Raw genomic sequence first — 15817 nt, forward strand, 5'->3', positions numbered from 1 at the left:
TTCGTAGAGTCATCATGCTAGCTAAAGTCAGAGATTCAGGGATTAGCTGCAGAGTAGCTGGTGTTCGTTAGCTTTCATTCATATTCTCCATAAAGCTAACTAGCTACATGATTTCCTGGCGGTTTTCACTGTCAGTAATCAAACCGAGTAGGATTTAAGGATGCAGGCTTCTTTCCTAGTTAAGATTCTTTCTTGCACTTTTATTAAGGAGCTAAATTTAAAAGTTTGTGCTTTTGTATTTTTGAAGTGTTTTTTGTTGTTGTTGTTGTTGTTTTTGTTTTTTGTTTTTAAACCTAGCTATTAGGTTAGCAGCTCAGCATGTCAGAATGCTAGGAACTAGGATGGTTTTGGTATTGAGAATGTTCTGGTTTGCTTAGTGTTGTGTTTTTGTTTAGTTTATTTGATTTTTTTTTTTTTTTACCCTAATGTTAAAAATGCTAAACGTTGCATTTCTTTAATGGTAGTCTTTGTCTAACTGGGAACATTGTGCAAGCATCACATCACCAGGAACATCAGAGCAGGAGATGTTACAGTTGCAGGAACGTTATAGCCTAACTTCGTTCTGATTACGTTCTCTTAACGTTCTTTACCTGGAGAGAATTTTTTTTTAGATGATTGTTTGCATATTTACTTGAGTGAGGAATCTGCGTAATCTACATTAAACGCATTTCATAATCGCATTTCGTCTGAAGTGTCTTTAATTAGGTAGTATCACTGTCCAAATTTGCTCCTATATAGATTAGATTTGGATTCATTCTTGCGTCTCTTTGTTCCGTTTGTGCCTTCATCCTTGACCTGCTCATGTTTCGCCCTGCGGAGGCTCCTTGCGCTTCAGCCGGATTCAAATCTAGACCTATCTTATTTCAGCTTTTAAAAAGCCCTTATTGTCCTCTACGATGATATTCATCACTTCGGCCGAACAGAACGGCTCTTGTGGAAGGCCCTGCTTAAGGATTACCGCGTGCTTCGCTTATTAAAACACCTGATGATGAGGAGTCGGGCTGGGCTGTACCTGTGGCTCTGTGGGTCCTGGGGAGGGACAGATTAAAGCAGCATCAGTTGGATAGAGACTTTCTGAGATGTACAGAGAGAGGAAGGAACCAGAACTGACGATGGTGCTTCTAACCACTAAGATCGTACAGAGAGCGTCACTCTTTGTGGCTTTCGGTGGCCTTGTCACGACGTTCATCACCACATTTTTACCGCTGTGGAAGACGATGAACTCGGAGCTGAACGAGATGGAGAACTGGTACGAGGGTCTGTGGCATATGTGCATCTTCACGGAGGAAGTGGGTCTCCACTGCAAAGCCTTCGAGTCTCTCCTCGCTCTGCCTCCAGTCACGCTTGCCTCCAGGATTCTCATGTGTGTATCCATCGCGACTGGGTTCCTCGGTGTGTTGGCGGCGTTTTTCGGACTCGACGGCGTCGAGATCGGGGCCGGCCGTGACAGGTTAAAGAGGGGACTCCTCATCCTCGGTGGTGTGCTGATCTGGGTGTCGGGACTCACGACTCTGGCGCCGGTTTCGCTGATCGCGTACGTGATGGTGGTGGAGTTCTGGGATGGGGGTCTTCCTGACGTGATGCCGCGCTGGGAGTACGGCGAGGCCATGTTCTCCGCCTGGTTCTCGGGACTTCTGCTGGTCATCGGGGGATCGTTTATTTTCGTCGCAGTGTGCATGAGGGACCACGAAGAGAAGCAGCAAAGGGAAATCTTCTCACCTACTCATGAACTTCAACCAAGGACTCAGCATTACCTAAAGACAGAGGTCTTATAGATTTATTTTTACATTTTCCACCACACAGTATGATAGAATGATGAATTAATTATTGAAAGATTAAAAAAAAAAAAAACACACACACACATTACCTGGTTTGTTAGCATGTATGTTTTTAGTATTTTTGTGATGGTGCTCATTAAAATCTGAGAAAACAATCATTGTTTGCAGAGGTTGGTTCATTTGGAAGACACTTCAGTTTGACAGTGTTATCTGTATATTTACTCATTTACTTATTAAACCATATGAGCTTCTCTCAAGACTCTATTTTCTTTTCCTTCACTCAGAAACATATTCATCAACTTGACAAGTTCAGTGAGAGCCAACATGGTCTCAGTGTTCTGCTCGCACAACTTGCACCTATGTAAGATGAAAGTTAGGGTTAGATTTGGCATCGACGGTCGTTAAGACTTCATTTGAATTTCTCATGAGATCAGTTTGCAAGCGGAAATGGGAATAGGTGAGAGGATCCAAAAAAAACCACCCAACAACAACAACAACAACAACAAAAAAACACTGTTCATGGGATACAAAAAAAAAGGTTGGGTGGGCAAAGAGTGGGCAAAGGGTGGGCCTAGAAGTTATTACAGAATATTGAACTGACAGCATTTATTTTTTTTTGTTCCTTGTGATAATTGAATCGAAAAAGCTTTTAAACCGTGGATGTGACTGAAAGACGGGTGACTGAGTTTTGGGACGTCTAGTGTTCAGGGGTGACTGAGGACAAGCGAAGCGCAGGTGTGCATTTGCTTTACAATTAGACCGTAATCCCGGCACTGCTCGAAAAGTAGGACACTTAAAAAAAAAATTGGCTGAAAGCACAGTACAGCTGTACAGGTGTGTGTAACTGTAGCTGGTTCTAAGTGTTTTAAGTCCATTAATGGAAAAAGAAACCACACGCCACCCGTCTAACTATTCAGTCCAGGTGAAGGTTTGAGTGCTAGGTCATAGACTTTCACTGTTCACTTCGCTTTGATGCTTTCGATTGGCAAAATCCTTTAAAAACGAACAGAATAATCCAGTGTCACTTCAGTATGTATATATATATATATATATATATATATATATATATATATATATATATATATATATATAACTTAAATGTATTGAGCAAGACGAGTAAGGAATAAAACACTTGTTTTGTTAGTGGATAATCAATCAGTAACGGTGTGATGTGACATGGCTCGACAAAACATTAATTCTTTTCCTATAACAGCGTGTCACGAAAGTGTTTTATTCCTTTTACACCGTAGCAATTTGCCAGACCTAGCCATTTTTATTTATGAAAGACCGTAATCATAATCTACGTCCTTTTATAGTTACGTTTAACGTCGTGGAACATCTATGAAACAAGCTATTTCCTGATGTTCCTTATGTTATATCTGCTCTGTACAGTCGTTTCCTCGCCATTCTCACTTTATTCTGTATTATTAAGTAATTAAGGCAAAAAAAAAAAAGCAGCTTGTCATGTTACAGAGAAACCATCAATGAAAAACTTTACCTCTGACTGTTACAAAGCACTAAAACTGGAGACTCCTTCCAAAAACTGCAAAATGAACATCTTCGCACACACCTTTTTTTATGCGTTTATGTGGCAGATCTTCCACGTGAACTACGTGAACACTTATATATTATAATAAACTCATTAAAATACAGTCCCCTCCAAAAGTTTTGGAACAGCAATGCTAATTCGCTATACATCCAAGACATTTGGGTTTGAGATCAGCATTCATTTCCTATTTACATCTAGATGTGTGCAACATCTTCAAACATGGCACCTGTGGTGTCAGACCACCCACTTTTTTTTTACGTGAGCAAAAGTATAGGAACACATCTAGATTAAATAAATAAATATCAGGAAATGAAAGCTGAAATTCTGCTTTATCGTCTCATATTCATCTTTTGTTCTCCAACCCAAATGTCTTCAATGTATAGCGAAACAGTAGCTTGGGAATTGCTGCTCCAATACTTTCAGAGGGGACGGTATAATAAACTGCTGATTTTTCTTGCAACCACAGAGCTGCTGTAATACAAAGTCACAATACAAATCAACACCTTCTGTAGTAGAACAGGTGTTAATCTGTTCTTCTGAACCTTTATTAACCAACGCAGCAGCCAACAATCAACATATGTGCTCCGTGTCGATAGCTATGAATTATTTTCACTTATTGACTTGGCTTCACAGGTGCAATCAGTTGGAGAAAGCGCTCCATCGCAGGGCACCAACATTAACATTCAGCCTGGCTGCTGAAGCCGATGCATTATTCAACAACGCGCTTCTCTCTTTTATTATTTGTTTACGGCCCTTATGGCTTGCCACGGCGGCTCGATCCTAATGTAGCGCTACGGGCCATCGCGTGATTGAATTGAACTAAATGATTTCCATCAGGATGAAATGCATTTGTCCTTTTGTCCTTGGCGTTTAAATCAGTCTTCATCATCATGTGCTGGATCACATTAAGGCAGCCCTGTGCAGTTCTCATTGTGATCACCAGAGGGACAATTTTAGATTAGAATATATATATATATATATATATATATATATATATATATATATATATATATATATATATATATATATACACACACACACACACACACACACACACATATATATATATATATACCGTATCTCACAAAAGTGAGTACACCCCAGACATTTTTGTAAATATTTGATGATATCTTTTCATGTGACAACACTAAAGAAATGACACTTTGCTACAATGTAAAGTAGTGAGTGTACAGCTTGTGTAACAGTGTAAATTTGCCGTCCCCTCAAAATAACTCAACACACAGACATTAATGTCTAAACCGGCAACAAAAGTGAGTACACCCCTAAGTGAAAATGTCCAAATTGGGCCCAATCATGTGACTTGTTAGTGTTACAAGGTCTCAGGTGTGAATGGGGAGCAGGTGTGTTAAATTTGGTGTCATCGCTCTCACACTCCCTCATACTGGTCACTGGAAGTTCAACATGGCACCTCATGGCAAAGAACTCTCTGAGGAACTCTGTGTGTGTGTGTGTGTGTGTGTGTGTGTGTGTGTGTGTGTGTGTGTGTGTGTGTGTGTGTGTGTGTGTGTAGCTTGCTTGTAAATGTATGGTCTCACAAGATGTAGTTCGGCTTAAAGAAAATCTTAAGACTGTATATAATATTAAAGGAATTTATAACACATCATAACACATGGATAAGCAAATGAGATTATACAAATAGCTTTAGTCAGTATTAAAGTAAAAAGCCTTGAATTGACATTACAAAGCTTCATAACACACTTATAGGCATTAAATGACATGAAATTAGCAGGACATTTATGGCTATTATAGATAAAATAAAATAAAATATGCCAGTTTTAATTTCATTTATATAAAAGTTGTAATCAATAGGAATGAAATCTAGTCCTAAATAACCTCTTGAGTATGTTTAAACCTTTAAAATGGTCTATATTGTTTAATAAACTCTTATAAGAAATGTAACATGCAAGGTAAAAACAGCCCAAACAGCTAACGGCTAGCAAGCTAGCTTTCATTTCTCACAGGTTCACACGAGTGGGATTTCAGTATCCAAGTCTTGTTTGGTTTTGTTGACAGTAGCCCCACTCAAAATATATCCTAAGAACCTCAATTTTGTTCATCATAGTAGGACAGAGAGCTAGCTAGCTAGATTAGCATGCAGGTTCTGTGATCGCACATAGTAAACTGTGATTTCCCTGAGAAATACTGAGAAATGTTCAATGAATGAACAAGCTTAGAAATTTCACTCAGATTCCCCCAAATGTTTTTATCTTATACCACAATAATTTAAAATTTATTTCTGAATATCATGTCATTGTCATGTATATCAGAGAAGGAACTCTGGACTACAGTTCCCAGCAGCCACTGCACCGCTCTGCATCATGGTCACATGACCACCTGAATCCCATTCATGTTAATGAGCACTTATGGGTATATAGCCACAGTTTGCACTGCACTCAGTCATACTGTCATCCATTTATATTTACTGATTTTCCTCTAAAGTTATTCAGACAAAAATCGCAGCTTGTTGTGTTACACAGAAACCGTCTTGTCGTTCATTACAAAGCACTGACACTCAAGACTCATTTAATAAATGTTAAATAAATGTCTCTTCATAGAAAGATATCCTGGCTAGTAGATATAAATTAATGTGTTTAATGTAATTAGTTTGGGGAATGATTTGACCTGGATGTATTTTATCCAACCTGGCAACCTTGATTTCAGTCAGTGTGCCAGGTGTGTGTTACCATCACTAAGAAGAAAACCAGCTGTACGGCGTTCTTGACCCAAGCGAGGGTCATTTGTCCGAACCGGCATGGCCACCAGTGCAGATGGATCATGTGTCCTGACCCTGCCACACCTGGTCTAACGACTTTTACGACATCATGGGGAAGGACAACTGCGTTATCAGTGCCAAAAGATCTAAAAGAGCAGCGACCGCAAACAAACACTCACAGATATGCACACACAAACACACACACCCTTTTTTCTCACACACACACTGTAAATCATCAGCTAACGCTGTTAGTGGACTGTGGGAGGTCTCTTTAAGAAGACCTTGTGCTCTTTCTCAGACCCAAACAGGACATTTTCCCATCAGGCCCCTCAGGAAGATTTCAGCTGTACACCGTCATTTTGATGACATCAGCAGAAGGCCATGTGACAGTAAACTGTCTGCTACAGTCAACTACAAAACTATTGGCACCCTTTCTCTGTCTATCTGACTGTCTAGTCAACTCTATCTATCTATCGATCATCCATCCATCCATTTTCTGTACTGCTTATCCTGCACAGCGTCGCGAAGAGCCTGGAGCCTATCCCAGGGGACTCGTGGCACAAGGCGGGGACACCCTGGACGGGATGCCAACCCATCACAGGGCACAATCACACACACTCACGCACAATTTGGACAATTTGGAAATGCCAATCAGTTTACAATGCAAGTCTTTAGACTGGGGGAGGAAACCGGAGTACCCGGAGGAAACCCAAGAAGCATGGGGAGAACATGCAAACTCCACACACACAGGGCGGAGACAGGAATCGAACCCCCAACCCTGGAGGTGCGAGGCAAACGTGAGCCACTGTGCCCCATCTATCTATCATCCAATCCATAATTATTGGCACCCTTTACCAAAAATGTCTATCTATCAGTCTGTCTATCTACCCACTTTTATAGTTATTGGCCGCCTGTTAGAAAAAAAAAATCGATCTGTCAATCGATCTGTCTATTTAAAGTCAAATACAGAATTGTCTATCCATACATACATACATACATATATATATATATATATATATATATATATATATATATATATACATACATACATACACACACACACACACACACATATATATATATATATATATATATATATATGTATGTATGTATGTATGTATGTAAGTATATATAACTGTAGTTTACAGCAATGCACTTAAGTAATAAATGTGAACATAGGTATGTATAGACCGAGAGAGAGAGAGAGAGAGAGAGAGAGAGAGAGAGAGAGCGAGCATAATTTGACTAAGATAAAACAGTGAGCCGAGTGAGTGAGTGAGTGAGTGCGAGAGGGAGAGAGGGAGAGAGGGAGGTGGCGAGGGCAGGGAAAGAGAGCGGAGTGGACTGGAGGGAAGGGGAGGGGGAAAAGTAGAGCTCTGGGAGAATTCATGCTGTGTTAGCATCCCCAGAGCAACTCCATCAATACCGCATACAGCTGAACTGCTGGCAAGAGACCTGCGACTGCAGCGAGAGAGAGAGAGAGAGACTGAGAGAGAGAGAGAGAGAGAGAGAGAGCGAGGAGGAAAGGAGTGAGAAGGTGTGTTCTGTGTTTGAAGCTTTGAAGGAATAAGCACCAGGAGAAAGGAAGAAAGAATAGGACAGAGAAAGCGAGCACTTCTTACTCTGCTTTCTTCCTTCTGCTTTGTGAGTGTGAGTGTGTGTGAGAGAGACAGAGAGCGAGAGAGCGAGAGAGTGAGAGATTGGCTCACTGTGGGACTGTGTGTGGATCCTGGGTTACTGCAGTAAAAGTGGTGCAGGACACAACGCAGCACTCCAGAAGACTTCTCAGGAGCTTGAAGAGCGGAAGGAGCCTGAAGACGCGCTGGGTCTGGGTGCTAGAATGTCCTCCTGCTCCTCAGAACTGTTCGTGCAGTGAGTGTGTGGATGCTGATCTGACTGCACCTGCTTCCTCTGGGCTTTAGGTGAGTCCTGCTCGCTCTTTCATGCCTGTCTGGGGGATCTGGGGCGGGATTGCTTCATCTCAGGGGTGGATGATGTGGTTAGACAGGGTTGATGTGGAGCAGGTGAAGTTTGAGGAGTGGATGTCCTGCATAGGTGTGTGAGGAGTGTGTGAGGAGTGCGTCGTCACTCTGGAAACTTGGTGGCTCTTTCAGGTGCTGTTCAATACCAGACAATATTGTTGAGTGTTTTTTTTTCCTTTTACTTGAAGAACATCACAACCTGATGCAGTTTGAATGATTCAGATTCTCTCTCGCTCTCTCTCTCTCTCTCTCTCACTCTCTCTCTCTCTCCATTTCTCTCTTATTACCTTATGTCTCTCGTCCTTTTCTCAATTCACTTCTTCTGTGTCACTATTGTTTCTCTCTCTCATGGTATATAACATTAAACATATTTACCTTATTTTTGTTCTTTTAAAACAGACTCTCTCTCTCTCTCTCTCTCTCTCTCTCTCTCTCTCTCTCTCTCTCTCTCTATGTCTCTCTTCCTCTCACACACACACTAATATTTTGTAGTTGGTTAGATCCAACACTGCAAATGTTATAATTATTATTATTATTATTATTATTATTATTATTTCGTCTCCTGTAATAGCAGTAGTGGGATTTTCCATACTGTCAGAAACAGCAGGACACAGAGAAAATGTGTGTTTTATTGCAGCCTAAAGGGACGTGATGTGTGTGTGCGTGTGTGTGTGCGCGTGTGTGTGTGTGTGCTTGTTAGTGTGCTATAACCCTGCAGTGTACTACAGCTTAAACTCCGAATTCCACAACAAGATCAACTCTGAACTCCAGTGCCCTTTATTCAACAACACCGACATGCAGGAACACATACGTGTACACGTCTAAAAGCAGACCCTCTGTTGCAGGGTCCTACACGAGCTTTCAGGGTTCCCCAGACGGACAAATCCTGAAAGGTGCTAGATTGAAACGGACAATCAGACTGTTAAAAATGGCTTTTGTTTTCCTTCCTTTCTCTTAAAAACTAAAATAATACAGGTTGATTTTCACACAGTAATGTTCCTGAATTTCAAACATGGAAAATGATTGACTATAAATTTCAGAGTTTATCAAAATATTCACTGAAAACTATAGTTAGTGTGTTTTGCTTTTGTTTGGCGGCTGTGGATCAGGTGGTAGAGCGGGTTGTCCGCTAATCGTAGGGTTGGCGGTTCGATTCCCGGCCCACGTGACTCCACGTACCGGAGTGTCCTTGGGCAAGACACTGAACCTCAAGTTGCTCCTGATGGCAAGCTAGCACCTCGCATGGCAGCTCTGCTACCATTGGTGTGTGAGTGTGTGTGAATGGGTGAATGAGAACGAGTGTAAAGCACTTTGCGCTATATAAGTGCATACCATTTACCATATACACAGAGTTTTAAGTAATGAACCTTTTCATGGTCGATTAAGGTTCATTTTGCACCGACACACACTTTCCTACGTCTCAATTTCATCTCACGCAACTTTTGGAAGACCGATTGTCAATCAGACTTGTTGTGTGCTATGTGTCGGTTTTCCCACGTGCTCCTCAGACAAGCTCTTGCACGACGTCCTGTTAAGAAACTTTTCGAGACAAACTTCTCCCAGAGCAAATTATTGTGTGACTGTACCTCCTTCAGCAATCTCTCACACCGCTCTGACTCTGATTACGTCATTGAAAATTGCTCAATTTTTCATAAAATGAAGCGCAAGGTGTCTTCGAACTGGTATTCCACTAGTTTCAGCAGCTACAGGAGACGCCGGTGTGACGTCTCACACTTTGGGTTGCGAGTAATTGTGATTAGAGTGCAATATATTTACTACGACCGACATGAACTTTAATAAAAGTTGCACGTCACAGTTAGTCAAAATGATCAAAACTGAGTCTCGGATCATCTCTGCTTCCTGCTGTTAGACCAAGGAATTCATTTTAGACCTGGTTTTAATACACATTTTGGGGAAGAAAAATGTTTCTCAGGGGTTCTTTGGATAGTTAATGGTCCTTCATTTTGTGAAACCCTCATCTGTTAGATTCTACATTATAATGAGTCTTTATTGGTCACATAAAGTGAAATTCTTTTCTTCACATATCGCAGCATGCCAGGAAGTTGGGGTCAGAGCACAGCGTTAGAGCCATGATACACACCCCTGAAGCAGAGAGGGTTAAGGGTCTCAAGGGTCCAACAGTGGCAGGTTGGCAGCGCCAGCGCTTGAACTCCCAACCTTCTGATCAATAACCCAGAGCCTTTAATGCTAAGCCACTACTGCTCCCAGTGAACCTTTAAGTAGGGCAGTAGGACTCGAACATAGTCCTGAGATGTTTTCTGTATTGACTTGGACTTTTCTTTGTGCAAGAATAATGAATGGAGAGAACGTGTTGAAGTAAAGGCTTTGATTGCTTTTGGTTTCAATCTTGACTTGACTTGGCCTCAACCCCCTTTAGACCCAGGCTTGAATCCATCCTGGCTAGTCCTGGTCTTGGACTTGACACTGATGGTCTTGACTGCAGCTCTATCTTTAATCGTTCCCCCAGATGGACAAATTTAAAAAAAAAAAAAAAAAACTCTTGTTTCTCTTTGTTTTTAAGTCGATAGCTTCGATGTATTCGTGATAACAGTTGGTATCTTAGGGGGGGGGGGGAATGATCAAGCATTCTTAGCATCCTAATCGCGTTCTACTTGGAATCTCAACCCACATATTCAGATGTAGAGCTCAACACAGAACCATTAATGTTATCATTTTAACACCAGCTACAATCCTAGGGAAAAAAAGAAAAAAAAAACTCGAAGTGATGTTTGGACAGTTAAAACTTCTTAGCTTCCTAAAAGAGTTCTACTCTGAGCTTTTTCTAATAGGAAAACACTTATCTGTAGGGTTCTACATAGAACCTTTTAAAGGTTCCTTTTAAAGTGGGACAAATTTAAAAACTCATGGTTGTAGATTTACATGTATTTCGATGTATTCTTGATAACGGCTACAGTCTTATAGAGAAACCCTTTAAACCCTTCATGGGTTCTTTGGACAGTTACGGGTGCTTAGCTTCCTAGAAGAGTTCTACTTGGAGTCAGTTGTGAACTTTTAAGGGTTCTTCACAGAGACAAGTAAAGAACCTGGAAGCATTTACATGGAAGCATTTTTTTCGCCAAGAACATACACTGCGAAAAAAAAAAAGTGTTTTATTCCTTTTATACCACAGCAATTTATCAAGTAGAACAAATTTTGTTTATTCAGCAAAGAACCATCACACTAAATTAAACATTCAACAGTACTGTGTATGTAATTCTCATTACGGGACTATTATAAAAGGATTATACGATCGTTAAATATATTTATAGACTTGTATAGTTATCTGCTTTGGCAGAACATTGATATCCTTCAAGCACGTAATCATTACAAGAGGCCAAGTTGTGTAATAAGCCAATGCAATTTCTCTAGAACTTGACTAGAGAAAGGTAGAATCTAATCAGTTGTCGTAACTGTAGGTCAGATAGACATTAGATATATTGTCTAAATCCAATATGTTTTCCTTTGCTGAGATAACAACACTTAGCAGCGTCATAATACTGTCACTCAGTGTTCTCCCGCAGAGCTGGTCAAAGGAAGCCGCCTTTCAAAGATCAATATGGCGTTAATAAACTGCCAGCTGTAAAGCATCACTATCAGTGTTGATGGCATTAGTGCCTGAAAGATTAGCACTCTTTTAGGTCGTCGTATGCAGACGTTCCGGTTACAACACTCTACGTAACATCTTCGACATGCAGATGGTACACGTATGGACAGTGTGAAAGGTCGTCGAAGTCAGTGCTCTGTGGGTTTCTGTGGGGTAAACACACTCCAGGCTTTCTGTAGCTCGACCCCTATCTCTGCTCCGTGTTTTGCAAGCAATGAAGACGCAATCTTAAGAAAGGCTTTTGTTATGAGTGTCTTCTCCAAATCTCTGAGACAGAGCTAATGATTAAATGTTGACCATTTGTACCTGAACCGAAGGGTGCGGGTGAAGTGCCAGTGATCAACACGTCACTTTGACACTTCGGCCAAGGCATAGGGGAACCATGCAGGAATGTGAGCTCCTCCACAACAATGATCTGGAACATTCCAGCATATTTCACCCCCGACCCAGCAAGACTTCGACTGGGGACAGCTGGCTTCATATGTATGTTTGGATAAAGGCTCTTTTGTACTGATACTTGGTGACACCGTGTCCTACTGCAGCTCTGATCCAATTCCTGTATGTACTGAGGACATCTGTGATGGGATTTCATCTAGCCTTTGAACTCTTGGTCAATCACCGCCAGCTAATTAGCTAAAACTATGTATACACAAGTGTCAGAGAACGTGAACATGTCAGGTCTTGTGAGTCCAAAAGAGTACTCTGGGAAAAACTCAATTTCCTTGAAGGCACCTCAGGAACAAGGAGTTTAGGTGGAAGCTTGAAGAATCAGAAACTAACATAGGTAACACTTGTATTTCTTGGCGTTTGTGCTCTGGATTAGCTTCAGAAAAATAGGCTCCCCAAGGGTTCTTTAAATTATTAAGGTAGAACCATACATCCCTTGGTGTAGGGTTCTACCTTTAAGGATCCCGCATAGACTCCTTGTCTAGGAGTTTATAAGAAAGGTTGTTCCAGCTCTGCTTGGATGGGTTGGAGCCCAGAAAGAGACAGAAATGATCAAATATGTTTGCTGGCTGTGCTGAGCTCAGCACCTTGCTTTTATCTAAATTGGTTTGGGTAGAACAATACGGATGTCCTTTCTCTCTGTCCATGAAATCAGATGCCTTTCTCTAACTGTACTTAAAAATGTTTTTCAAATAGGTCTCTGCGTGATCTGATCTGGATCTCGGTCCTATTGCATTTACTGCTGAAGCCGTGTTACTTCATTATCTAGCTGATTTAGTCTAGTCGTAGTAAAATAAGTCGATTGGCATCTCAGTCACTTCACCATTAGAACTAATGAAGCCACTTGAAGGATAGTGAAGCAACATGGACAGCTTATACTCCAAATTCATGCCATGAAAACCTTACAAAGCATAGGCCTTGAATTCAAAATAAATAAATAAATAAAGAAAGAAAGACATTAATAAAAATGTCAAATATAATTCCTATAAATGTAGCCTTGAGAAAAGGTACAAACATTAACCCTGCTGTTAACCCTAAACTTAACCTTCATAACCTTTTATACGAATTGAGTTGTGACAAGTATCACGAATTTGGAAGTGTGAGCTCATGTTGGATTTTTACTTTTACTTTGAAAACAACTCTTGGATTGCTGAAGCCAATTATATAGATTACTGCTTTGATCACATTTGTTACTATAGAGATAAATTCACATTTTGCCATCTAAAACACAGACTGTACTAAAGCCCTGAATCACAAGTTAAAAAAACAAACAAACAAACAAACAAAAAGTTTAAGTACTATGTTGTTATTTCGACTTAAACTCTTTATATCAACTTAATATTCTCATTATTTCAACATAACTCGTTATTTCAAGATATGATTTCATTAATATTTTAACTTAGTATCTCATTATTTTAACTAAACTTATTATTTCATCATGTGTCATTAATTACAACTTATCTTAACGTATCAATTGTAGTGTGTTTAATATTAAGTGAACATAACAAGATAATATGGAAATAATGAGATATTAATTTGGAATAACAAGTTATTTAGTCGAAATAATGCTTCCAGGAGGGGCAGTACGTCTGAGTTTGCAAACTCCAAAACAAATTAGACTTAAAAGACTTAACGTCTTGAATCTATATTGTTGAATATGCAACCTATCACAGTATAATGATGTGTTAACTAGAAAAGAACTATAAAAACCACACTATAAAAACAACCCAGCTAACTAGCTTATTCGGTAATGTTATTAACGAGCAAAACTGTGGCTGTTCCAGTCCATTTTGACAAGGTTGACAATGCTAGTGCATTTATTAGCTGTTTACCATTGGGCTAGCTGTGTGCTTAAGCTATCTGAAGCCAAACACAGCACAGATGTACACTACCCACATGTCAACAAAACCAATCGATAACTGATCTTTCTGGGCTGATATCTCAACAGGTTCTCAATATTGTGAACACATTTCCTTTTTAGAGGATGAAATGTGGTCCCACCTTTCATGTGGTAAAGAGTGTTAATGCAGGAACATGTTCACAGTTATCATGAAAGGAAAAGTAGAATAAAGATTCACAGAAGAATAAGACATCTGCGTCAAATCACCCACTGCTTTTAGTTTCTGCTGGTAAATTAGTCGCTCTTTCACCAAGGAACCACGCAGGAAAACATAAAGCTAACTAACAATAGCTTCATTCCTAATCTCTCAAATGTTAGCTAGTATCATAATAAATATGATGATACAAACAAACCGAAGGCTAATAACTAGCTAAAACTGGCTAAGGCTAACCAACAACATTCCTAATCTCTCAAATCTGATGATACAAACAAACTGAAGGCTAATAACTAGCTAAAACTGGCTACGGCTAACCAACAACATTCCTAATCTCTCAAATATTAGCTAGCATTGTAATAAATCCAATGATACCAACAAACCGAAGGCTAATAACTAGCTAAAACTGGCTAAGGCTAACCAACAACAGCTTCATTCTTCATCTCTCAAATGTTAGCTAGCATGATGATAACTCTGACAACACAAACTAACTGAATGCTAATAGCTGTCACAGTAATAGTACTAGGTCTCGTTCTCACTGTTATATCTGTTAAACTGATTGGTTTGAAATTGAGATTGAAGCTGCAATGCTAAAAAAATCACCTCCTGACTTTACAAATAATGAAGTAAAAAAAACAGAGATGCTTATTTAAAAACAAACAAACAACAACAACAACAAAAAAAACCCAGACTTAGCAAGGTTAGCATATGTATTCATAAACCCTTGCCTTTTTAATGAATGTAAAGTCGTAGAGCTTTGTTGTTCCTAGACCATTAGTTTACATTCTTGGACATTACAAAACAATCGAAGCAATTTTATTCAATGTAGATGATTTTAATGGTTTAAACATGTTTAGTGTTTAGAGGTTTAATGCTACCACAGTTTTATTCTGATGATACTCTGTATTACTGCTAAACACTTTAAACTGACTTGGATGGTTGAACGTCTTGTTATATCAATCTTATGACCCTTCAGTTCTGTGCCATCAAGCCATCCTCTTTAGCCTAGTTCTTGGATTTATACTGAAATTATAATCTAACTTTAGCCCATATCTCTTGCGCTATACTCCATGGAACTGTGTACTTCATATTAATATTAGCTGGATCATTTGCTTTGCTTTGTTTTCTGATGTAATGATTGGAAATGAAGCCTTAGGCTCTGAAATGTAAAGCAGAGGTTAATCGTTGATAATGCCGGTGACTGAGTTCAGAGCTGGCACTGATCACCCAAGTACATTCCAACATAATGTCAACGTGCAGTTTGTAAGGGTGACGTGCTGCTGCTGATAAATGTTATTAGCCCTGTTTGTGGGCGGGGCCTCCTGGTGAGCAAGCCAACGAGATCTGCGTCACATGCTCTGAACACTGGAAATCTCCTTAACCTACAAATGAAATAAGATGATACATGCAGATGGATTGGGCCATTTGTGTGAAAAATATAGTGCAATACTTGAAGACATTTCTATGGTACATGACCTGTAGGCATGCAACCAAATATGAATATTATACTGTATATTATATTATTATTAAAATACAAACAGAAGGTTTGCCAGGAAGGCCTCTGGTTTGTGTGTCAGACATGGGATCCCACAGGATGCAGCAACAAAGTCACGTGAACGTGTGAGTTTAAAAAAAAAAAAAATTTAAT

General features: G+C 39.8%; 2 protein-coding genes across 3 annotated transcripts in view; both read left to right on the forward strand.

Annotated features, from left to right (window-relative positions):
- Positions 1-425: 425 nt before the first annotated feature.
- cldn26 (claudin 26) lies at positions 426-1919 on the forward strand (the record flags this gene model as incomplete). Its single annotated transcript, NM_001329247.1, is given in 1 exon segment — positions 426-1919. A coding segment is annotated over 1 exon segment (696 nt). The 5' UTR covers positions 426-1079.
- Positions 1920-7359: 5440 nt separating this feature from the next.
- LOC108255716 (apoptosis inducing factor mitochondria associated 3) overlaps positions 7360-15817 on the forward strand; it is a 33691-nt gene continuing 25233 nt past the window's right edge. For both annotated transcript variants that reach the window (XM_053674579.1, XM_053674580.1), the window contains exon 1: positions 7360-7983. The gene's annotated coding sequence lies outside the window, so the exon portion shown is untranslated. The remainder of the gene's footprint in view (positions 7984-15817) is intronic.

This window comes from Ictalurus punctatus, chromosome 22 (assembly GCF_001660625.3).
Source record: "Ictalurus punctatus breed USDA103 chromosome 22, Coco_2.0, whole genome shotgun sequence".
NCBI classification, from domain to species: Eukaryota; Metazoa; Chordata; class Actinopteri; order Siluriformes; family Ictaluridae; genus Ictalurus; species Ictalurus punctatus.